Source organism: Dendrobates tinctorius, unplaced genomic scaffold (genome assembly GCF_039654945.1).
Source record: "Dendrobates tinctorius isolate UK_male_01 unplaced genomic scaffold, ASM3965494v1 ptg000104l, whole genome shotgun sequence".
Taxonomy (NCBI): Eukaryota; Metazoa; Chordata; class Amphibia; order Anura; family Dendrobatidae; genus Dendrobates; species Dendrobates tinctorius.
The window spans coordinates 477,308-502,791 of record NW_027361772.1 but is presented as its reverse complement, the minus strand read 5'-3'; the positions used below and the strand labels follow the sequence as shown (position 1 = coordinate 502,791).

Below are 25,484 nucleotides of genomic sequence, written 5' to 3'. Positions count from 1 at the left end.
CTCTTCAATTTCATCTGCACCTTCCTCTGTGTCACCATGTAAGGTGGTATAGTATGCGGGAAGGGGCACCTGAGTTTCATCAGGGTCAGATTCTGGCTCAGTACAGTGCGAGGGCAATGTAGTGCTCTGGGTCAATATACCAGCAGAATCATCTAGCAGTGGCTGTGCATCAGTGCACTCATTGTCAGATTCATCTTGGACTGGGAAATTCAGGATTTGACTTGATAACCCAGGCATGGTATGTGAAAAGAGCTCCGTGGAGTAAACTGAAATGTGGCCTGCCGCATCCTTCTCTTGTAGTGGGGATGAAGGACACAAGGAAAGGTGTTGTTCCTCACCAGTAGCCTGCACTGACGACTCAGTGCTTCAGTTTGGAGGCTGTTTCAGCAATGTAAGCCAAAACCTGTTCCTGATGCTCCGGCTTTAAAAGCGGTTTACCTACTACCAGAAAAGGGAACCTTACAGGCCTTCTTGAGCCAGACGATGACGCAGGCTCAACATCTCCGGCCTTAGCTGCTATTGTGCTTTTGGCATAACCAGCAGATGCACCACCACCACCATCATAGAATCGTAGAGTTGGAAGGGACCTCCTGGGCCATCTGGTCCAACCCCCTGCTCAAAGCAGGATTCGCTAAATCAGCAGGGGGTTGGACCAGATGGCCCAGGAGGTCCCTTCCAACTCTACGATTCTTTGATCCCAGACAAATGTCTGTCCATCCATCAGTACCAGCTGCCCCCCTGCCCACATCCTCTTCCACCATACTTCATGTTTGGGAAAACGTACCAAAAATACCAGCATATATATGGTACTGTATGAGGAGCGTACAGCTGTATAAGGTGTAAGGAAAAATGTAAATCTCCGTATATATTTCCTTAGTCACAGACGCTCTCCCAATATGTCTTTGACCGTAATCCAAACAGCAGCTATACGATACTGTTTAAGAAGCGGACAGCTCTATACGGTGTATGGAAATATGCGTATATGTATTTACGGACTCACGCACGCTGTCTCTGTATAGATTTGACCGCAATCCAAACAGCAGATATACAATACTGTTGGAGAAGCGGACAGCTCTATACGGTATATGTGTGGAAAAATTTAAATCTCCGTCTATTTTTTTACGGAGTCACACACAGATAGCATGTATTTGTCCGTGATACTAGCCAGTACACGGTAGTGTGTGAGGATCGTACACCTCTATACGGTGTGTGAAAAAATGAACGCTCGGTAACTGCAGAAAAAAAAAGAAAAGTAGGAGTGCTTTGAAAAAAAGCAGTCTGCACAGCAGTGTGCACACAGCAATGCAGCTATCAGGTAGCCTAATAACCAGCGCTGCTGCACACAAAATCCTCACGCTTTAGCGAAAGTCGGCGACTTATGAATCTGTCTGACCCATTTCGCTCAACTCTACTCCTTGTATATTTAAAAAAAAGCACAAAAATAAAAAACTGCTTATAGTACAATCAGACCAGCAAGAAAACATAAGGAGACATCTCTTATCTGCCATTAAAATACACTTTACTAAATTACATTATTTTCATATCAGTAGTACATTTATTCTGTATATACAAGCTCACGCCGTCCTCATCTCTATTAATGGGAGACAGGCTGATCCCAGACTATCAGATCAATTTATATGAATGCGTCTTTTTCTTTGATACAAAATTCTGTGCTTATAGAATTCTTAATATTTTATTCCAGACGTTGAATATTAGGATTTCTGATACACAGCTCCAAATCTCCTGCATAGACAGACTTAAATAGATGACATGGTAATTTCCCATAGCTACCACCAGAGGGCAGACAGCAGAGTCTTGGCTAGCAAATATACAGAGTGATGAACAGCAGGTTTATCATTCACTGCACAACTTAGTAGTTTTGCCTTTCAGGGGTTTAGGAAAGAGGTGTGGCATCTCCCCTAGGAGCTTTATTTACAGCCGTAGTGGCCGTCACACTGACTATTATACAGATATATGACAAAGTGACAAACCGCACCTGAATGTTCTCTCCTACCGGTTACAGATGGCAGCGGAGAAAATCGTCTTGTAAAGTCCGCGCATACATATTTATCCACATTTATCATCTATACATTAGTGTATAGTCGCTGGGGTCCAGCCATTGGGATCGCCCGTGCTCTGAGGTCCTCTGTGAATGTGTACATCTACCACCACTACATTCACTGTCTATGGGACTGATGGAGATCGCTGAGCGGTTCTCGGCAACCCAGTCCTATAGACAGTGAATGATCTGTGGTCACACATGTGCAATAATAATGCATACAGGAGACTGAGGAACCTCATACTCCTGATTAATGGGGGTCTCAGTAGTCGACCCCTCAGAACCCAGAGATCATATATTAGTCACCTAGCCTATAAATAGGTGATAAAGATGATGGGGCAACCGCTAATTAAATTATATTTGTCCTCTCCTAAATTCCTACTTCTCTGGGGTCCCGTTATCAATGCCGTCATCTTGGCCTGTTTGGGGCTCCATAATGACTTGCCCCATACCCTATATAACGAAATACTAGGAAAAGACGAACCTTCATCTGCTGGTGTGGGAAATGCCCGAGATTCTGGTGCGGTGCTCCAGAGCAATGGAGACCACAGAAGAGGGACTTATCCAACAATTGAAAAAAAAAAAAAATGGTTAAAAGAATAGGGAAGATGGTTTCAAAAGTCATAGTGACGCAGAGTCTACGCGTTATGAGAAGTCTCAGCCCTGACTCTTCGTCCAAGACTTCATTATGACAGCTCGAAAAGTGTAGACTCGGTGTCATCTTTGACTTTTTAAACCACCTCCCTATTTAAGCATATATTTTTGCGGTTGCTGGATAATTCCTTCTATTGCATGAGCTGAGATCCTGAAGAACACAGCCGCGACGTCACACGCCTCTAATGCTTCACTTTATGGCCCCAAAACAAATACCCCCATTGTAAAGGGGCCCCGTACACAATACATAGCTAGAGGACGAACCATGGTTTGGCTGATCGTTCGACAGCTAGCTCTTATGGCGCCGTCTGAGCGAGCGCTCCTGTGTTCTCTATGAGCACACCACTGCCAGACTTCTGTGGCGGTGTCTCGAAAAAGGAAAAAAAGGATCAGTGATCTGAAGACTGACGTGCCCGATCCTTATCTCCCTCAGCATCATCTGTCGGGGGGAGAGTTTCGAGGCCCTCATACACACTGTTGACCAGGCCTGATGATTTTGGGGGGGCTCGGCTAACACTAGGGGGATTCCAGTAGGCCCAGGCCGCAGCAACATGGAACATTATAAGAACACAAAAGTACATGATCTAATCGCACTAAGCTCAGAACATGGAGAATGCGGAGACCGGTGCACGGACATTCCGGCCATACAAGAAGAGAGATCAGATCCCAAGTACACATATACGGAAATCGCTAACAGACATGGGGGACATCACATACAGCATCCATTCATACAGGCATGTTATAGACCCTCAGATATCGGGGGCTGAAATCATCACAATCACACGATCGGTTTTCTGCATCAGATATTGGGGTTCATTCAGGATCAGCGCAAGAGATGAAGACGACCCTATGGTGAGAGAAGACGTCTATGTGGGGATGACACCGGTGGCCAAGAGGATGATGAGCAGGACGATGATGCCAACTATCACGCAGATTATAGCGATCATCTTGGCATTTTTCCACCAGTATTTCCTGGCGACTTTCTGCGATGTGGTCTTGAAGTGTTCAGACTGGGGGAGAAAGAAAATGATGGGGTTAATGGACGATGAAGAAGGTCACCAGAAAGTTCTCAAGAGGAGGAAAACTAAATGTTATACGTTTGCACAGAATGGTCCATTACATATAAGTTGTGTAATCATTTATGATCAGAAGGAGGACCAACCTCAGAGACCCCTACTGATCCGAAAAACGTAGGGGCCAACACCAGGACCTCCTCGCTGGTTCTCCCTGCCCAGCTATGTAAGGAACTGGAGCCTGCCCCATTCATTTGTATGGAGGCCACAGTGTAGCTCCCAGAGCGGCAGATTACCCTTAAAAATATTGTCCCACAAAATGGACAATCCCAAAAATATATATTTATTTTTACTTACATGCATGAATTTGGGGCTAAAAAAAAAATTTGCAATTGGGTTCCATTAACCTCTTCACACGCGGGAAACTTCTTTTTTTTTTTGTTTTATTTTTCCTATGCATGTTCCCAGAGCCATAACTTTTTTTTTTTCCCGTCCCCTTAGACGTACGAGGGCTTGTTTTTTGCGAGATGATGAACTAGAGAAAGCGGGTAAAAAAAAATTCCACTTGCAAAGTAAAAAAAAAAAAAAATTGCAATTTGTCAACTTTTTTTTTTTTTTTTTTATTTACCATGTTCACTATATGGTAAAACGGACCTGGCAATAAGATTCTCCAGGTCAGTGTGGTTATTCAGATACCAAACATGTATCTTTTTTTGTGTGTTTTTTTAAAGCTATGAAAAAAATTTTTTTGAAATTTGTAAATTAAGTAAAAAAAAAAAAAAAAAAAAAAAACCTTTAAATTTTGACACCATTTTCCAAGACCTGTAATATTTTCATTTTTCGGAATCTGGGGCTGTGTCAGGGTTTATTTTTTGTGCTCGGAGGTGACGTTTTTACGGATACCATTTTGGGGTAGTTATAATGTATTGATCGCCTGTTATTGAGTTTTATTGCAATGTCGCAGCAGCCGAAAAAAACCCAAAAACAATAATTCCGGGGTTTTGACTTTTTTCTCATTACACCATTTACCAACCAGACTAATTTACTTTATATTTTGATAAATCAGACTTTAACAAATACAGCGATACCAGATATGTATTTAACCCCTTCACGACTAATGACGCCACATAGGCGTCATGAAAACTGGTGCCAATCTGACCAGTGACGCCTATGTGGCATCATGACTTTAAAGCCCCCCTGCGGATTGGGTGACCTAGATCACTGAAAGGTCACCCGACCCGCAGATACAGGGGGCTTTGTTTTTCACCACAGGGGGCGTGGCTTCGCCCCCACGTGGCTACAATCGCTCTGATTGGCTGTTAAAAGTAAAACAGCCAATCAGAGCGATAGTAATATTTTATCAATGAAAATTGATAAAATATTACAATGCAGCCATGGCCGATGCTGCAGTAGCATCGGACATGGCTGGAGACCGTGATCCGACCCTCCCCCCATCGTATCACGGGGCCGATCGGCCCCTGATACCGACTGATGGTGGCAATGTGCCGCCGCCGTCATCTTCAGCTCCCCTCCCCCTTCTCTGGGCTCCGCTCCCCCTTCTCTGGGCTCCTCCCACCTTCCAATCCCCCCTCACCCCCCCTCACCCCCCCGGTACCTCCGATGTCCCTCTCCACCTCCCGGTGTCCCGCGGTCCTGCTTCATCGGCGCCCCCATCTTGGAAAATGGCGGGCGCATGCGCAGTGCGCCCGCCAGCTGCAATTTCCCTTCATTCATTTTGATCACTGTGATAAACTCTCACAGTGATCAAAATAGAATGAAAAGTAAATAAACCCCCCCGATTATCACCCCCATAGACAGGATCAACTAATAAAATAAAGAAATTATTTTTATTTTTCCATTAGGGTTAGGGTTGGAAAGAGGGTTAGGGTTGGAATTAGGGTTAGGGTTGGAATTAGGGTTAGGGTTATTGTTGGAATTAGGGTTAGGGGTGTGTTGGGGGTTAGGGTTATGGTTAGGGTTGGGGTTAGGGATGTGTTGGGGTTAGGGTTGGAGTTAGAATTGATGGGTTTCCACTGTTTAGGCACATCAGGGGGTCTCCAAACGCGACATGGTTCAACCATTGATACCAGCCAATTTTGCGTTCAAAAAGTCAAAAGGTGCTCCCTCCTTTCCAAGCCCTGACGTGTGCCGAAACAGTGGTTTACCCCAACATATGGGGTATCAGCGTACTCAGGAAAAATTGCACAACAACTTTCGTGGTCTAATTTCTCCTGTTACCCTTGGGAAAATAAATTGTGCACTAAAAAATAATTTTTTGAGGAAAAAAAAATATTTTTTATTTTCACGGCACTGCGTTATAAACTTTTGTGAAGCACTTGGGCGTTCAAAGTGCTCACTATGCATCTAGATAAGTTCCTTAGGGGGTCTAGTTTCCAAAATGGGGTTATTTGTGGGGGAGCTCCAATGTTTAGGCACACAGGGGCTCTCCAAACACGAAATGGTGTCCGCTAACTATTAGAAGTAATTTTCATTTCAAAAAGTCAAATGGTGCTCCTTCCCTTCTGAGCCCTGCCGTGCACCCAAACAGCGGTTCCCCCCCCACATATGGGGTATCGGTGTACTCAGAACACACTGCTGCACAACAACTTTTGTGGTCCAATTTCTCCTGTTACCCTTGTGAAAATGAAAAAAAGCGTGCTAAAAAATCATTTTTGAGGAAAAAAAATTATTTTTTCTTTTCACTGCTCTGCGTTATAAACTTCTGTGAAGCACCTGGGGGTTCAAAGTGCTCACTACACATCTAGATAAGTTCCATAAGGGGTCTAGTTTCCAAAATGGGGTCACTTGTGGGGAAGCTCCAATGTTTAGGTGCACGGGGCTCTCCAAACGCGACATGGTGTCCGATAACGATTGGAGCTAATTTTCCATTCCAAAAGTCAAATAGCGCTCCTTCACTTTCGGACCCTGCCGTGCGCCCAAACTGTTGTTTATGACCACAAATGAGGTATCTGTGCACTCAGGAGAAATTGCCCAACAAATTTTAGGATCCATTTTATCCTATTGCCCATGTGAAAATGAAAAAACTGAGGCTAAAAGAAAATTTTTGTGAAAAAAAAGTACTTTTTTTTTTTTACCGATCAATTTGTGAAGCACCTGGGGGGTTCAAAGTGATCACTATGCATGTAGATAAGTTCCTTGGGGGGGTCTAGTTTCCAAAATGGGGTCACTTGTGGGGGAGCTCCAAAGTTTAGGCACACAGGGGCTCTCCAAACGCGACATGGCAACCGCTAAATATTACGCATGTTTTCCATTCAAAAAGTCAAATGGCGCTCCTTCCCTTCTGAGCCCTGTCGTGCGCCCAAACAGTGGTTTATGACCACATATGAGGTATCTGTGCACTCAGGAGAAATTGCCCAACAAATTTTAGGATCCATTTTATCCTGTTGCCCATGTGAAAATGAAAAAAAAAATTGATGCTAAAAGATTTTTGTTGTAAAAATTAAAATGTCAATTTTTCTTTCCACGTTGCTTTAGTTCCTGCGAAACAACTGAAGGGTTAATAATCTTCTTGAATGTAGTTTTCAGTAGCTTGATGGGTGCAGTTTTTAGAATGGTGTCACTTTTGGGTATTTTCTGCCATATAGACCCCTCAAAGTGACTTCAAATGTGAGGTGGTCCCTAAAAAAATGGTTTTGTAAGTTTTGTTGTAAAAATGAGAAATCGCTGGTCAACTTTTAACCCTTATAACTTCCTAACAAAAAATTATTTTGTTTCCAAAATTGTGCAGATGTAAAGTAGACATGTGGGAAATGTTATTTAGTAACCACTTTGTGTCACATAACTCTCTGGTTTAACAGAATAAAAATTCAAAAATTGCGAAATTTTCTAAATTTTTGCCAAATTTCTGATTTTTTCACAAATAAACGCAAAAATTATCAACCTAAATTTACCACTAACATGAAGCCCAATATGTCACGAAAAAACAGTCTCAGAATCGCTAGGATCCGTTGAAGCGTTCCTGAGTTATTACCTCATAAAAGGGACACTGGTCAGAATTGCAAAAAAATGGCCTGGTCATTAAGGTCAAAATAGGCTTGGTCATGAAGGGGTTAATTTTTTTTATTTTTTTTTGGGGGGGGGCGAGATTTGACAGTTTAAGTTTTTTTTTTTTTCCACTTTTCACTGTATTTAATAGTACCCTTAGGGGACTTGAAGCTATGATTCTCCGATTGTTTGTGTTAGGCTGGTTTCACATTTGCGTTTTTTAGCGCTGGAAAAAAACGCATATGTGCGCATGCGTTTTTTCCCCTATATTTAACATGGGTGCGCATACCTGCGCGCTTGTAAGCGCATGTATGCGATTTTCATGCGCTGCGTTTTTTTGGGGTGTGCGTTTGTATTTTCCAGACGCAGCATGTTGCATTTTTTGGCCCTGCAAAAAAGCGCATGCGCACATATGCGCACGTTTTGCGCTAAAAATGGCCATTATAGCCTATGGATGCGCATATGTGCGCACTGGCATGCTCATGTAGAGCGGTTTTTTGCATATGCGTTTTTTTTTTTTTAACCATGGAATTTAGGGGTTTGGGTTAGAGTTAGGGTTAGTTAAGGGGGTTTAGGGTTAGGGTTAGGGTCAGGGTCAGGGTTAGGGTCGGGGTTAGGGTCAGAGTTAGGGTTAAGTATGGTTTGGTTAAGGGTTAGGGTCAGGGTTAGGGTCAGGATTAGGGTTAAGTATGGTTTTGTTAAGGGTTAGGGTCAGGGTTAGGGTTAGGGTCAGGGTTAGGTATGGTTTTGTTAAGGATTAGGGTCAGGGTTAGGGTCAGGATTAGGGTTAAGTATGGTTTGGTTAAGGGTTAGGGTCAGGGTTAGGGTTAGGGTTAAGTATGGTTTTGTTAAGGATTGGGGTCAGGGTTAGGGTCAGGATTAGGGTTAAGTATGGTTTGGTTAAGGGTTAGGGTCAGGGTTAGGGTTAGGGTCAGGGTTAGGGTTAAGTATGGTTTGGTTAAGGGTTAGGGTCAGGGTCAGGGTTAGGGTTAGGGTCAGGGTTAAGTATGATTTGGTTAAGGGTTAGGGTCAGGGTTAGGGTTAGGGTTAGGGTTAGTAAAGTCATGGTTTGGGTAGTGTGAGGGGCCACCTAAAAATGTTGGAAAAAAACGCAAACGCGGTAAAAACGCACTAAAAACGCATACAAACGCATACAAACGCATAAAAACGCATACAAACGCATAAAAACGCATAAAAACGCTGCGTTTTTTTCATGCATGCTCATAAAAATGCTTGAAAAAAACGCAGCAGTTGTATGCTTTTGTATGCGTTTTTTCAATGCGTTTTTTTTGCGGGAAAAACGCGCTGCAAAAAAAAGCAAGTGTGAAACTAGCCTTAGACAGAGAAAATCAAGATCTCCTCTGAAAGCTATCGTTCAGCTGACGTTCGTAGGAGTATCTCAGTGACAGGCATACGGGTCATCAGCAGACCCCCGGCTGTCATGGCAGCTTATTGGCAGTGTTTTCCTGTACATTTCACATAAATCATCTTAGAGGAGCTCAGAAAACAAAAGGATAAAAAGATAAAAACAGATACAAACTCACTGACGGATTCCCAGTGAACTCATTCTGCAGCCAGCAATAAGCATTTTTAAGGTTTTCAAATTGCAAAAATTATCTTTAACCCCAAAATACACTTCAGCCACCAACAGAAATCTGAAATATACTACATAGAAAAAAAACACACCTGTTTTACTAAATCTGCAAAAATGTGTGTCAAAATATAGAATGGGGTTGATTTGTTTTTCACATAAGGAGGACATTACTACTGGTGAATTTTACAGTTCTGAACTGATGTGTAACCATACAGCTTGTCGATCACGGCTTGTCTTCTGGGCTTCAGCCAATAAGTAGGCTGCCAACTTCATACAGAGTTATTACATCTGCGCTGATGACATGCTGATCTGACATCGGTCCAGTACTAAAAAATATCCGTAAAGAACCCCGACAGCTATGAGGCTCCTGCAGGTAACTCCGTGTGCCAGGCGGAGGAGGTACATAACGCCCAGGTGACACAGATTAGGAGAAGCATACTCACACTGGCCTCCAGGTCCTCCGTCTTGTTCCTCAAGTGGTCCAGATTTTCTCCTCGCGCTAGGATTCGCTCTACATTTTGGGACATGATATTCTTCACTCCCTCCACCTCACTCTGCAGGTCCCTCACACGATCTGGGCCCGCTTGGGCCGAAGGGCCCGCTGTCTCCTTATAATACAAAAATACAAAGAAATGTTATCATGAAAACGAAGAGCCGACCTTCAAGTCAACCCCTTATAGCTACTGGTGTAACTGGAAACTCTTGGGTCCCAATGTAAAATCTACACCCCACCACCTATCATTTATAACACTAGGGTCCCAACCACGACGCGGAATGACCTGACGTCCCATTTTTTACATCTTCGTCCCATACAGCTTCACTCTAGGTCACGTTTCTGAGAAACCCATGAGGAGTCTTGAAGATACCACTACAAATCCCTCACAGAACAATAACCAGCTTTTCTAGACGATTTATAAATATGCTTTATTATGAAACAATGAAGACCCCAAAAAATAAAAAGACATGGGCTCCCCACCAACCACTATAACAATAGTGCATCACGTTAATAAAACGAATTTGAAGAAAACTTATCACCTGCATTTTTCAATGCAGACACTACACTTAGTATCATAAGCCTGGACAAACCCCTAAGAACATAGGATAGGTCATCAATCTCAGGTGGTTGAGGTCCGACCTTAGGATATGTCGTCAATCTCAGGTGGGTGAGGTCCGACCTTAGGAGGAGTCATCAATCTCAGGTGGGTGAGGTCCGACCTTAGGAGGAGTCATCAATCTCAGGTGGGTGAGGTCCGACCTTAGGAGGAGTCATCAATCTCAGGTGGGTGAGGTCCGACCTTAGGAGGAGTCATCAATCTCAGAACGTTGGGGGTCTGAACCTTTGGATGGAACATCAATATCAAAATAATGGGGTCCAACACCCGGCAACCATATTTATCCTACTTATCAACTTTCTATTCTGGTGCCATCTAGATGTAAACAATGAATGGAGCCATAACACTATCGCTCCGTACACTCTGTAGTAGCCATTCCTGGGCACCTCAGCTCAGATCCTATAAATCTCAATAGAATATGAGTTGCAGCTCTCAGCAATGGCCACTACAAAGGGCACAGAGCCCCTGCTGTTCCTGCTCCAGTTGCTGTTTACTTCTGTCCACTGACGGAGCCGAAACCAGCTTTACAGTGAGGATGCCATGTGTTGGACAACCACCAATCTGATATTGATGACCTACCCAAAGATTCAGACCTCAACCAATCAGATACGGATGACCTATGAAATGTTATCAGTATCATATACTCGGATGACCCTTTAAAAGTAGCTCTGGACAAAGACTGAAAATTCAGCTGTACACAATACTGAAGGTACCACAACATATCCAAAAACATTTTGCTTGTCCTAGTGCAGTCACTGTGGAGATCCCATGAACCCTGAAATTGTGGAATTCAGGTACATTTCTAACTGGCTCAAAATAAGTTTCAATTTATTGCTGTGCCATTATCTGATTTAGTAATAGACTTTTAAATCCTGCACTAATGGTCAGTCCTACCTGGGGAAGTAGACAACTGTATAAATGACGGCCATATTAGCATGTGAACTCATGGGCTTGTCACATCGGCACTATCTCGTCTCCAAATTGGGCAAGAGGAGTGCATGCTGCGATTCACCCATGTACACTCGCACTCACCAGTCAGTGTGCCGGCTATGTACGGTCCGTGGTGCACACGGACAGCAAAGTCAGCGAAAATACGTTTTTTGTCTTCCTCCTAATCCCCGCCTCTGAGGAGCATTCACTGCATGGAGAGAAGAGTAAGCGCCCACCTCTGGCAAATACCCTGCTCCCTTAAAGGGTTATTATCGGCAGTGCTCATATCTACATCGGAAGATAAGTGGCGCCAAATAAGTCACTCAATACCCGACCCGATAGTGATCGATACCCAACTATGACGTACGTTTCCCGCAGGCATCTGTAAATATGGCGCCATCAACCCCTTTCACCTCCCAGCACAGAAGTGAGCGGTGCCAACAAACCTTTAAGGATCTGGATTGTTTTTCCATCCCAACATAAATCGAATGTGTGATCCTATCTGCAACAGAGACGTAAATAAGCCTGGCATAAGCTTCACCGCCCCTTTAACAGTATGGAATCCCGCATAAGGAAATACACATAAAATTCAATGGATGTAGCAATATACGGGGCGTTTAGAGAGCACAGAATACAAGTGAGGCTGAGGTCAGACAGAAAAATGAGGAAGGAGAAAAAAAATGGAAATGGTCGTTAAGAGTGTAGAAACTAAGGGGACAAATGGCGTAAGGTCATTATCTACAGGATGCCAATTGTGGTTATGCAGAAAGCAGGTGGCAGATACACACGAGGTCATTGCAGGGAGCGGGGGTCTTGTCATTTATGGAAGCAGCCGCCTTACACCGCAGGGGACTTCAGCACTCAAGAGTCAGTGTGCACCAGTCCACCCATCCCTAATACGGACATGATCACCGGTAGACTTGCCACCAGGTAGTCCTACATATTCGTGAACTCTGTAAAACCCTGTCTCTACCATGGATCAACACTTTTCTGCCTATGCACAGTGTACATAGAAACCTGCCAATCAGTGGTGTGGATGGGGGTTATACACATTTCAGCATTCGGGTTGTAATCAAGAATGGTTTTCATTCAATGACCAGAAACAGAATTCCAAACGTCTCATTGTATAAGGAATATTTACTTTAAACAAATCATTATCAGGAAAGATGGAAATCACAGAGTACACACCACCCGAACCTTTACCTATGGCTACTAGTACAGGGGCCTCTGTATGAGGAGGAACGTGATTGGGGACAGGGGGCGACACTGATGCTGTATAGCGGCACTTCTCATCACAAGAAGGGGCGGGCAGGAGACCGAGCCTGGAAGCCCAACAGCAACATAGAGAAGTCTTTTACTTTCCAAGTAATTAAACAAAAGAATCTTCATTCTTCAGAGATTTTCTGCCCTTCACACAGAATTCTTTATTCCACACAGAAGCTTTTCATTTACCGGCCAAGATCTATTGTCCCAGGCATGCCAGCAATGAAGAAAACACAACCCCGGACTGATGGGTTCTTTAAAACAGAATATTTGGAATTTGGTGTCATTTCATGACTTAAATTCCCGACATTTACATGATACAGGGATGTGGATGCCAGTTTTAACATATGGGCGTATTATTGGCAATCAGATCACTTTCTGGCAATCTGATGGACTCCAATGTTCCCCAACACTGTGATCAAAAAAAGTTGAGTGGCTTTGTTCGAATTCGGTATGGTAGCCTCAAAGTGGAGTAAGTTGACAGCTGCAGCTGAATGGTCCCAACAGTTTTGGAAGCTGTATTACCTCCTCTCTGTATTCTCCCCCATCTCATTGAATTCGATGGTCTCGTGTCTTTTTTCAAATATATTATATATATATATATATATATATATATATATATAAATGACGCTCCCTTTGCACAAAACAGAGACACTACTAGTCAAGCCTAGTTGACCAACAGTTTCAGTTTCCATTTTTTTATAGAAAAAAAATATGTGGTTATGTCCTAGGCCAAAAGGAGGGAGGTTTAGACCCATCACTAAAAGTGGCTGGTCTCTACCTAGTTTGAGTCATTCCTAGGACAAAACTTAAGACCACCCTACTTTACCAACAGAGATGATGATAGATAGATAGATAGATAGATAGATAGATAGATAGATAGATAGATAGATAGATAGATAGATAGATAGATAGATAGGCTTGGTGTTTAGGAACCCAACTGTTGGCACCAAGACCTGACCTCAACTCCATTTATTCACCTTTGGAATAAATCGGACTCCAGATTGCAAGCAGAAAACCTTCCCAGAAGCACGGGGGCTGTTGTAGCCCCAAAATATTGCACAAATCCATATTACTAGCCATTTTTTTTAAACATGATGCCCAGGTGCCTGCATATAATTGACCAAAAAAGGTGTCCTCACATCCCCATTACTAACCACAAAATGGCCCCAGCCCCGAAAAGACACTAAAATGCTACAAAATCACCATTACACCACTCTGTAGGGATTAAGGGTAATCTGTCAGTAGGATCAATCCTCCTAAACCATCTATATGGCCTTGCATTTCATAGAAGGTTGAGTAAAATGATACTTTCATATCTGCGATTCAATGCTTATTTCAGAGAAATCAGTGGTGTTCTTAATATGTAAGTGAGCTGTAAAGATCTATGGACTCGACATAGATCTCCATGAAAATCTGCCTCCAGAGATTATTGTAAATTAAGGGGGAGTTATCAATAATGTAATGACTGACAGTTTGCTCTCCTGATCTACGGTACAGGTCTCACCATTTCAAATAAGCTATGAAGGCAGAGTCTCAGTTAAATCTATGTCCAGCCCATAGATCTTTACAGCTCATTTACACATTAAAAGGAATCTGTCACCTCATTTTCGCGATGTATGTAAATTAGTTGGGTCCAGTCCGATGGGCGGTCTTTTTGCTCCTTCCCTCCACCCCTCCTTGGCCGCTGTACGCAATATTTCAGGTAATTTCCGTAGCGCTCGTCAATATTTTGTGCGTGCGCATTGCAATCTCCACTCGCACGTGCGCAGTATGCTTTGCCCAACTGCGGGCAAAGCCGAAAAGCATTAGTGCGCATGCGCCGGTGAACTATGTCCCGGAACACATAAATGTCAACTAAATACTTCCGGGACATAGTTTGCATACGCCAGAAGTACTATTTTTTTCTGGCTTTGCCCGCAGTTGGGCAAAGCATACTGCGCACGTGCGAGTGGAGATTGCAATGCGCACGTGCAAAATATGGACAAGCACTACGGAAATTACCTGAAATATTGCGTACAGCGGCCAAGGAGGGGGTGGAGGGAAGGAGCAAAACACCGCCCATCGGACCAGACCCAACTAATTTACATACAGTGCAAAAATGAGGTGACAGATTCTCTTTAAAAAAAAGGGGAAATGTCAAGAATACAATAATGGATAACAATTATCAAACTATCATTTTATTTAGCTTCCCATGACCTATATGCCCATATAGACGGCTTAAGGAGATTAATCCTACTGACAGATTCCCTTTAATTCATGAACAATTAACAACATGCATATCAGACGTTATATAACACTGGAATTACTCCTGCTAGTCTCTACAGCGCGTATCTATGCAAGACTACGTCGGGGGGGGGGGGGGGGGTCCTAAAAAAAGTGGCCCTTGTAAGGGTGGGAAAATTAGTAATGCAGCTGGCAACCACGATGCTTACCGGGGACTGGCTGTAGACATGTATAGCTGACTAGTAGGACTCTCACTACAGAGACAGTGTGTAGTCAGTGGGGGCTGGGCAGTTAAATTTTATTGTATATGAACTTGTATCCTAGAAAGCACCAGCGAAGGTTATAAGCATGGAATGCTAAGGCTTGTAGTTCCAGAATGTCTGAAGATTCATGTTCTTATCCCATTACCAGAGATATAATATGAAGCTCCTGGACCTCAATGTAAAATACACCAAGACTAACCTACCCCCGACATCTGTAAGTGCCTTTCGTGTGAATCTGTAACTTCTGCCCTGCCATACTGTACCTTCCCTACTGTTTTTCACAACAGAAATATATAGAGCTGGAAGTGTCATCTACTACCTGTGCACAGACTCTGCCAGTATCGGTTATGCAGGCAAAACTAGTTTTATGACTTGTGTCATCCAGAGTTGCAATGTCACGCGAGCAGTACAGTGGCCACTGGAAACACTGAACCCATCTCCACATCAATACTCAGAGCAGTTTGGCTGAGCTGTCGTCTGTGGGGCTACTAGGGGCGGCCTAGTCACTCCTTACTGTCCGTGGACCACATGAAGTTTAGGATCTAGTTCCCCAAGGGTTTTTTGACCATGTGTTTTTGTTGGTTCGGGTCACAATATCCACAATAGGGAGTGACTGGCGACTCTTGTATTGACGTCTGAGCCAGTCATAGATAGTGAGCTGATCAGAGAACTTTCCATACACAGATTCAGCTATAAAGATTACATCAGTGCTCTGAATTACTGGAGGACTGTGGTTATCTACACACCATGTGAGATGCAATGACATGACTAGACGGCACATGCCGCACCGAGACTCACCCATTTTGGATATGGCAACATACTGTATGCGCTGGGGACTTCAGGGTAAGATACTTTGTGCGGGGGGTGGGTGAAAGGCACCATGGTGGTATCAAATTAGGGGTTCCTTAGCATATTATACTGCAGAGATACATATTATATCCCTCATCCTAGTATACATATCCTCCATACTGGTATATATGTCCCCCGTTCTGCCGCTGCTCTTTATTGAAGAAAATAATCCATTATACTCACCAGGGGCATACATAGAAGTCAGGGGGCCCCCACAGAAGAGGTATAATACACCCACAGTAGGCCTCCATGTAGTATAATGCACACACGATAGTCATCCATAAACTGTAGTATAATCAATCCCATAGTCCTCCATATAGTATAATCCATCCAATAGTCATCCATACAGTATAATACACTCCCCATAGTCATCCATACAGTACAATGCACAGCCCATAGACCTCCATATAGTATAATGCACAGTCCATAGACCTCCATATAGTATAATCGATCCCATAGTCATCCATGTACTAGTATGGTCACTGTTTTTTTTTTTGTTTTGTTTTTTAAATACCCACCTTTCCTTTGCTCCTGCGCTGCGCACGTCCTCTTGTGAAGCTGGCATCTGACTTTGGCGTGCAACCGGAGCGTGCGACGTCATTGCCATGCACCCAGTCATGCGCACGCCGACGTCAGCTGCTGGCCTCCGATTGACTAGCAGCATGTATTGTGGTGCACGGACCCGAAGTGTCTGTGTGCCACACTACACTTCAGCTGGATGCGTGTACGATGACACACACCTGCTGGCCCCAGTCATTACGCCGCTAGGCACCATCAATTGGGCATCATAGTAGGTGGAAACTAGCGGCAGCATTTCTGTATGGGTGCAAAAAAAAAAGTGAAGTTATGAATGTGGCTTAGCTGCATTTATACTCAACAGGGTGCTGGAGAGGTACAAGACCCTTTCTGGAATGGATTTATGCAAATTTTATAACAGCAATAGCACAGGTATGACAATGTAGTGGGGGAGCTACTGCACATGAGGGAATCTCTACAATATTCCACTTCCTGAAGTCTCTTCTTGGCCAGAATTTCGTTTTCCTCAGTGCCCTTTCACCCTCTTTTCCACTAACCACCAGTAGCGTAGCTACTGGTGCAGCAGAGGGGGCAGCCGCCCCGGGCCCCACCCGGAGCTACAATACTGTAACTGGATTGCATTATACAATATAGAATCTGCTTATGGGGAGTGCATTATACTATATGGAGGTCTATGGGAAGGGCATTATATTATATAGAGTCTGCCTATGGGGAATTCATTATACTGTAGAGTCTGTCTATACGGAGTGCATTATACTATATGGAGGCCTATGGGGAGTGCATTATATTATATTGAGGACTATCTGGTGTATTATGCTATATGATGGCTATCTAGGGGGCCATCATACAGAGTGAAGATTACAGTGACGGGGGTCATCATTCAGTGTTGAGCCATTAAACAGTTTGGGGGATTTTAAGGGGTCAGTATTTATAGAGTGAGGGGGCATTATACTGTGTATAGGGGAGCTGTACAGGGGGGACTCTGGACATTATTAAATGTAAAGTGGGCACTTACTGTTATAGGGGAACTCCGGTTACTATGACTGTCAAAGGAGCACACAGGGCAATATTACATTTTAGGGGACAAAATGTGGGCCCTGTTTTCTAGGGCACTTGCACCCGGCATTACTATATTCTAGAGGGATGCTTTAGAATTTAGAGGTTACACAGCAGGTGCAGTAATAGGGACACGTATGGCAGCAGCGGCCCAGCTGGGGTATCAGTAGGATGAGGTGTTTGTGCAGGTTGGGGATAGATGGCGATGGGGCTGGAATATGAGAAGTGAAACGTGTCTTTCTTGTAATCTCTGTAGCCGAGTCCTGGTTGGAGAAGTTGTCATGTTGGTCTGGGCCAGATGGAAAAGACGTGAAAAGTGAAAAATTCCATCAGAAAGAACGTCAGTGATAAGACACTATCTGTAACATGTGCTGTGATCTCTTATATGTTCTGTAGGACTGGTATTTACCACTTACCATATGGCGGTAATATCAGTATTAGTCTTTATATAGCGATTATTTTCAGTAACATCGTGGTCATCTGCTGAGATTCTCCTACATCCACTATTAGGGTGCGTCACTGAGTTGTAATCAAGGTTACCTGGTTAGGGGCCCACTCAGAAGTTTCGCCCCCTCTGAACCAAAACCCTAGCTACGCCTCTGCTAACCACAATAATATCTAATAGCACTTCACCTATGAGTGGTGGGCGGTGGTGACCATCATTGGTTGTGAGGCCCCATAGAAACTGGTAAGTCTGCGATTTTGATAGTTATCCCAACGACTAATAGATTTTAACCAATTATCCCACAAGCTGGCTCACACTAGTATTCCTCTGCAGGTCTATGGGGTGGTTGCATGGAGTTTCCCCATCGTTCTGCAATTTTTCAAACAGTGCTCGCTCGTATTTCTCCTGGTCTAAGAACTGACATCCGAGGAAAAAGCAACAATTTAAATTACTAGGTTTTTTTTCCAAAAAACTATATATGAATCTGCTGTACTCCTCCTGCCCTATAAAGAATGGTGGCAGATCAGAAACCATCTTCAATGCATCAAGTTCCCCTTAATTCCTTAGGTAATATATAATCAGTGTAAGAAAAGAGCAGTCAGACTCGTTCTTTAGTCAGTTCATTGCAGAGCCACCATCTCAGCATGGTATTCCTACAAGACTGCAGGAGAACTTGTTCTGCCCCATAAATGATACCATCAAACTCCAGAGAACATTATGGGGGGGTTTCACCAAGAGTCACTGCCAACACCAACATCATTAAACATGACGACAGCCTTCAGGAAGGCAGCAACCTACAATCAGATCAACCGATCATCATTCTAGACCGCGTGACCATACAAAACCAGCACACGAGCAGGAATGTGAAGGTATTTTGGTAGCAAGAACGCAAGGGTTGTACAGGAAATGAAAAACATATGGATTTCTTCCTGAGGACAGTGCCCCTCCTGTTCACAGGTTGTGGCTGGTATTGCAGATCATCCCTATTCAATTCAATGGCACTGAAGTGTAATACCAGACAGATCCTGTTGACAGGTATGGAGCTGTTTCAAGAAGAAAGTTTTTCTAATCCTCTAATAATAATTAAAGGAATAAAACAAGAACAAAATCCTATAAACCTCGATGTGTAAACTTTAGATATCAGTCCAGTCAATGCTTACTGGGCCAGAAGATGTTCATCCCGACTCCCTAATATTCGGGCTTCATGACTTCTCAATACAGAGAGAGAGGAGTCTGCAGTTTCCAGTCACCTCTGTTGTCGGCTTATCCCATGGGAGATCAATGGACTGGGCATGGTGCAATCCAACAACTGGATCCTTCTTTCCCCAAATATTTGACGTGTGGGGTTTAGTATGGTGTGAAGGAGAGAGCGTCAGGACACCATCATACACCTTAAGTGGTCGACCAGTCCTGTTGAATTCGACAGGTTTATCTAACATTCCTCTTCTATACATGGGCACTCTATGTGCTGGTGAATTTAGGCTCTTGATTTCTATTTCGGGGTATTTTTTAAATTGAGAAATGTTTTTATCGTGTCATTCCCCCCTTAGGTGATATATTTTTACAAGCTAAGAAATTTAGTTTCTAATAAATTTTTAGAAAAAGCTGTGAAGTAAAAAATAAGTGCTGTGACTGAGTTTAGGATCAGCGTTTTCCACATCTATAAGAGAACTAGATTCTGAACATCTATAGTGCCAAAATACCATCCTCACCAAGCAACAGTATGGAGGCTCCATAGAAATGCATTACCACGATACACGGGATCCACATCACAAATCCTTCAGGCAATTGTGCTCGGAAAATCATGGGCATGGCTTTGTAGAATTCCTGTTTACTCATGGGGGTCCCAACTCATTGCTCCCACAAATGCAATCTTCTAAAATGAGCATCTTAAAGGGAATCTGTCAGCAGCTTTTTGCTATGTAATCTGAAGACAGCATGAGGTAGGTGCTGAGACACCGATTTCAGCGATGTCTCATTTATTAGGCTATGTGCTGTTTCAATACAATGTTTTAGCAGCGGATTATCACTGCTCGGACTAGGGTCTATGTGAGCCCCGGTCCAACCACGCCCCCAGAACTGATAAGCAGCTTACTGTCAATATGAAATGTACATAAAGAGCTGAGCTGTGGGAGGAGGCAGCTTTCTGAGCTCTGCTACAGGTTACATCTAATAAAAACTTATTGCAACTGCTGCACCCATTAAACTAAGTGATACATCACTGGAATCAGGGTCGCTTTCCCTATATTATGCTGCTCTCAGATGAGGCAGCAAAATCCTGGTGACAGATTCCCTTTAAAAGTGCACATACCATTGATACAAAGCCACCATTGTGACTGAACAGAGGATCCTACATCTGCTAAATCCTCTTTTGTATAGACGTCAAGGAGGAATATTCAGTTGCAGTAAAATAATCTCATTCCGGAGGCGTAATCACATCCAGGCCAAGGAAAGTTAGATAAAAAACAAAGAACAAAAAAATGCATGCTACATAGATAAACTACTTGGGGGGGGGGGGAATAAAGAAAAACAAAAAAAAAAAACTGCACAACAAAAGATTGTAGAGGAAATAAATGTCTGATTACGTAGAAATAACGCACAAAGGCCCCGATTCATTTAAAAGGCAGATAAAACTTTATGAATTCTGCCCTTCCGATGGTGTGTGCCTCGCCAGAAATGATTACTCCAGTCGAGAACTGGAATTACATTTTTTTCTGCCAAAAACGTGGCCACTTTTGAAGAATTTGATGGGTAGGTGTAACTACGCCCCCATCCAGGCTCCTGCCATGAGTCCCTCATGCCAGCCACAGACAGACCAAGATGGCAGGGTAGGGCACCGCGTGCTGTAGATAAATCCTTTACTTGAATGTATAACCATAAGGTGATCTAGCAACGTGTTCGGGGACGTCATTAGTGCGCAATCCCGTGTTTTTACATAGTTGTGTAATTAGTAAGTGCATGTAGCTGAGCTGTAAATGTCTGAGCATGAGTGTGCCGAGAGGATGACACGTTGGTCACGATGCCGTCTGTCGGGTGACCGTACCATGAATATTCATGTCTGCAGACACCGCACTTCTCCTGCATATGGCGTATTATGGCTCCAGATTCCTTCCGAAGAAGTACTGTGTATAGGGTCTCACGCTACCTCCATATACAGTATGAGCCTTCCATCATACATGGGGGCACTCCATATTACGTGGGTATTGTAGCATTACATTTTAGGAGCAGATCTGCGAGATTTGTCATTTATGGAGCACCACATGGCGACCAACAGCTATATTGTGAAAGCGGCTCTATAGTGGAGCCAGTGCCGTGGAAGCGGCTCTATAGTGGAGCCAGTGCCGTGGAAGCGGCTCTATAGTGGAGCCAGTGCCGTGGAAGCGGCTCTATAGTGGAGCCAGTGCCGTGGAAGCGGCTCTATAGTGGAGCCAGTGCCGTGGAAGCGGCTCTATAGTGGAGCCAGTGCCGTGGAAGCGGCTCTATAGTGGAGCCAGTGCCGTGGAAGCGGCTCTATAGTGGAGCCGTTACAATTGGTCACATGGGTTTTGCTGGTAAAACTGTTGTTTTAGAGACAATCATGTGTCCTTTTAACGATCAATGTAGGGAACATTTACAGTTTCGGACACTCCACGGCCCCGTTAGATGCGGCACTTTCCCACTTCTGTGTTGGTGAGCGGACATGTTTACATTCCTATTTCTTCCTACTACGAAGTACATCCTGATCTACCTGTCGGCCATCACTGATGTAATTGCTCCATCTGTCTGAACACATTTTTTACATTCAGATAATACCACAGCGAGGTCATATATCCTGGAAAAAAAGAAATTGCACAATGGACCATTATTCTAGGACCAACGATCCGGAATACGGCGGTTACGGTAAATTTGCAAACAAGACACCAATGGGCATTTACACATGTGCAATTACAATACGGTTCAGATCACGGCTGAACATACCATAAAGGCCAGTTTTGGTTGGTCCCAAACCCCTTTTGCTATTGGATAGTGAGAACCTGTGCAGGACTTTGAATAATGTATGCATTAAGTGTTAAAAAAAAAAAGTTGACCTTTTTCACATAAATAGCGCCACTCGTATCTTCTGGCTGTGTTGGGTATTACAGCTCATCCTCATTCAAGCAGCAACAGCAGACAATACAAACACATTGAATCCATTTTTCTATCTCCAGCCAAGATTTGTTTTGCTATCGGATCACTGTACGGTATGAGAGTTCTGTTGATCAGCCAAAACATGTTTACTCAGAAAATCACCTCTGGGTTATTTGCACCATGCTGGAATTTACACTGAAACCTTACCCAACAGTTCACGTCACTGCGATGGAGGCACATACGGTATGCCTGCTGGCCCAACGGCAATAACTGCAAGCAACTTGCACTTACGGGGTCTAAAACAGCTATAATATAAAGTTCCTTAGGCCAGGCTCAGGCGGCCATAGTGTAACTCGGGCCGGCCACGACCAACAATTGCAGACGTGACTGGCTCCGTGTGCTCGTCTGCATGGCGTACTGGTGGCGAAGTTACTCTTTACTGCTTGCATTTTTCTGGTCCGTAAAACATACTAAAAATGGCGTAATAATAAATAATAATAATAATAATAATAATAAAGTAGTGCATGTGTAAGGGGGTGGCATTGCTATGGACAGTAGAGACAAGCTGCCCCTTTAAGAGACAGCACCCACTTGGTTAGAGCAGTGGGACATTCTGCGCTTCCCTGCTGTAAAGGCTGTTTGGTTTCATCTGCCAGACTAGAGAGGGGAGGGGCTGCTTTTCTGTGGGGAGAAGAGATGAGATTTTCTGCAGGAAGCAGGTGTGCCTGCGTGACTGTGAGGAAAAGAACATTTAGTCTGCGACTTTGCAAACTATTCTGGGGATGAACAGGTGGCTTTCCTGTCTTGCCGTGAGAAGCCACGAAGAAAGGACAAAAAAGGAACCCAGAAGAGGAATCCATTGATTCTAGGAACATCATTGAATCTTCACACAAGGACAAGACCCCGTTGCACAGAGCTTCCAGGGAGGACATCGCATCATCTTGCAGAGTACTGCAGGGGGCCCCCAGGAAGGAACTGAGACACCAACTTTACCGTGACCATTAACCCCGTGTGCGCACATGTTTAGGGCTTAGGATAGGCTGCAATAGACAGAGCACGGTAGCCGTGCGGCAGAGGTAGCAGCGGCCAGTCAGGCTATAGTTAGAGCAGCAGCATACTGTACTGTACTGTATTGTATTGTTTTGCCTTTTGAATGGATACACTGATCTGTAATAGTTGGTGCTCCGTGCCATTTGTACGGCCCAGCTAGAGAATATCACTTTTGTAAATTGTTTTATGTCATTGCGTACCCCTGTTTACACTTTCCTATCACTGCATTCCTTGCCTGTAAATAAATTAACCCTTTGTTGTTTGCATCTCATCTTGTGTGCCGTAGTCTCCCTGCATTGTGGTGGTCCCCTGGCCATCGCTTCACATGCTGCAATTTTGTCCATGCAGGACACTGATCTACAGGAAAGAAAAAAAAAAGTCTCCATTCTGTCAGTCCAAATCCAAAATCAGACTGCACTCAGATGTGTTTCGAGTGCAGTCTGTTTTTTTTCCCCTAACTCAATGACTTGCACGGCCGAGTGCGATCCAATAAATCAGATCCAACTTGGGCGCGCTGTGATATTTTCCTAGAACCATCTTGGTCCAAGGAAAAAAAATAAACAATTTTTTTTTAAAAAGTTAACAGACATGTGCACAGCCCCACAGAATAACATTGGTACAAGTGCGATCTGATGTTCTATCGGATTTCACTCTGACTGAAAATACGGCCACATGTACAAGCCCTTAAAACTTTATTAAAGTAGGGGGTAATGTGCTTTACATAGGATATCTGGACGGATCATATTAACTTTTGAGTGGGAAGTGGCAGGAAAAAACACACACAGTTCTGACACCTGTGGTCTTTTTAGAAAAAGCATTTTTTAACAATAAAGCTCTTAATTTCTTGCGCTTATTGGCTCCATTTTTTGCCAAGAATGGATCAAAAACTGAAACTAGTATATGAAAGAGGCCTGAAGCAGGGACAGCCTTCACCTCTGGCAACCACTTTTTTTTTTTTATTTAAGGGCAATTTAAAAAATGAAATAAAATTCAGAATCTGCCAAGGGCAACCGCTCCACCCTTTGCCTGCACGAGCCCTCATATACATAGGCAGCGGTGTGTCATTGGTACACATATAGCATGAAAATGGTATTTTTATGCACATTTTGTCAACACCCAACTTTGCAATTTACCTCCTATTAAAAAATACTCTCGGTTCTTAAGAAAATAGAGATTTAACCTCATAGTTTGAGAGATTTAACCTTATAGTTTATCGCTGGTTGCTTAAGGCAACGGCCACCCTGCAGCCTCAGAGCGGCCACTTACATGGGCACGGAGCATGTGCTTCTTGCAGGCTCTATTCTTCAGAGCCTGCTTGTTGCGCTCTAGTTCTGTGCCATACATTTATACATGAGGAATAACATTATTTCCGCCCAATATACAACTAGTATTCTGCATTTTACACCTCCTTTGCAGTTTTATCACTTTTTTCAGTTATCTGAAATAGTTAATAATAATAAATAATTTTTATTTATATAGCGCCAACATATTCCGCAGCACTTTACAATTAAGCAGGGACATGTACAGACAATAAATTCAATACAAGACAATTTAAACAGTGACATTAGGAGTGAGGCCCCTGCTCGCAAGCTTAAGCCTCTTTCACACTTCCGTTTTTGACAATCAGTCAAGATCTGCCAATTTTGAAAAAAAACGGATCCGCCATTTTTCTTCCCATTGACTTTCATTATTGGCGGATCCTGACTGATTGCCGTCCGTTGCATCAGTTTTTTTGAGGATCCGCCACAATGTTAGTGTCCGTCAACATCCTCAAAGATTTCCAAACGGAGCTTGCAACGTTTCTTTGGCCGGCGGATCCTCCAGACACTGAATTAACCCCAAAATCTGTCTGGGTGCCGGACAAAAAAAAAAAAAAAAAAAAAAAAAAAAAATCTCTCTCTCTCTGCCAGCGGTTCCTTTAAATTTCCTCATTTTCAGGATCCGTCTAAAAACGGATCCTGTGCCATCCGTTCACATCAGTTGAGAACGGATCCGCTTGTCTGCCTTTTTGGCGGATTTTAACTGATGCAAATAACTGAAGTGTGAAAGAGGCCTTACAATCTACAAGGAAATGGGGGGGGGGGGGGGGACACAGTAGGTGAAAAGTGCTTGTTAATTCAGGTCTGGCAGTTATAATAGGGATTTTCATATAAAGCTGCATGATCCGGTCATCAGCCCTTGTGTTTAAGTGCAATAGTCAAGTATCAAGTGCAGTTATCGTGTGCATGGAGGGTGTGGAGACAGATGAATAGTAGGGTGCAGATTCAGAATAATATTTGGAAGGAGGGAACAGGGCAAAGATTAGTTTACTGAGTAGTTGA

The 25,484-nt window shown here is 43.6% G+C and overlaps 1 protein-coding gene across 2 annotated transcripts in view; it reads right to left on the bottom strand.

Moving 5' to 3' along the window:
• Window positions 1–1,497: 1,497 nt before the first annotated feature.
• The window catches only part of VAMP8 (vesicle associated membrane protein 8), a 36,164-nt gene continuing 12,177 nt past the window's right edge, over window positions 1,498–25,484 (bottom strand). For both annotated transcript variants that reach the window (XM_073588570.1, XM_073588569.1), the window contains exons 2-3: window positions 9,769–9,933; window positions 1,498–3,723 (exon numbers count right to left, since the gene is read on the bottom strand). In XM_073588570.1, the coding sequence (XP_073444671.1) occupies window positions 3,580–3,723; window positions 9,769–9,933 (309 nt within the window). In that variant the 3' untranslated portion in view covers window positions 1,498–3,579. The remainder of the gene's footprint in view (window positions 3,724–9,768; window positions 9,934–25,484) is intronic.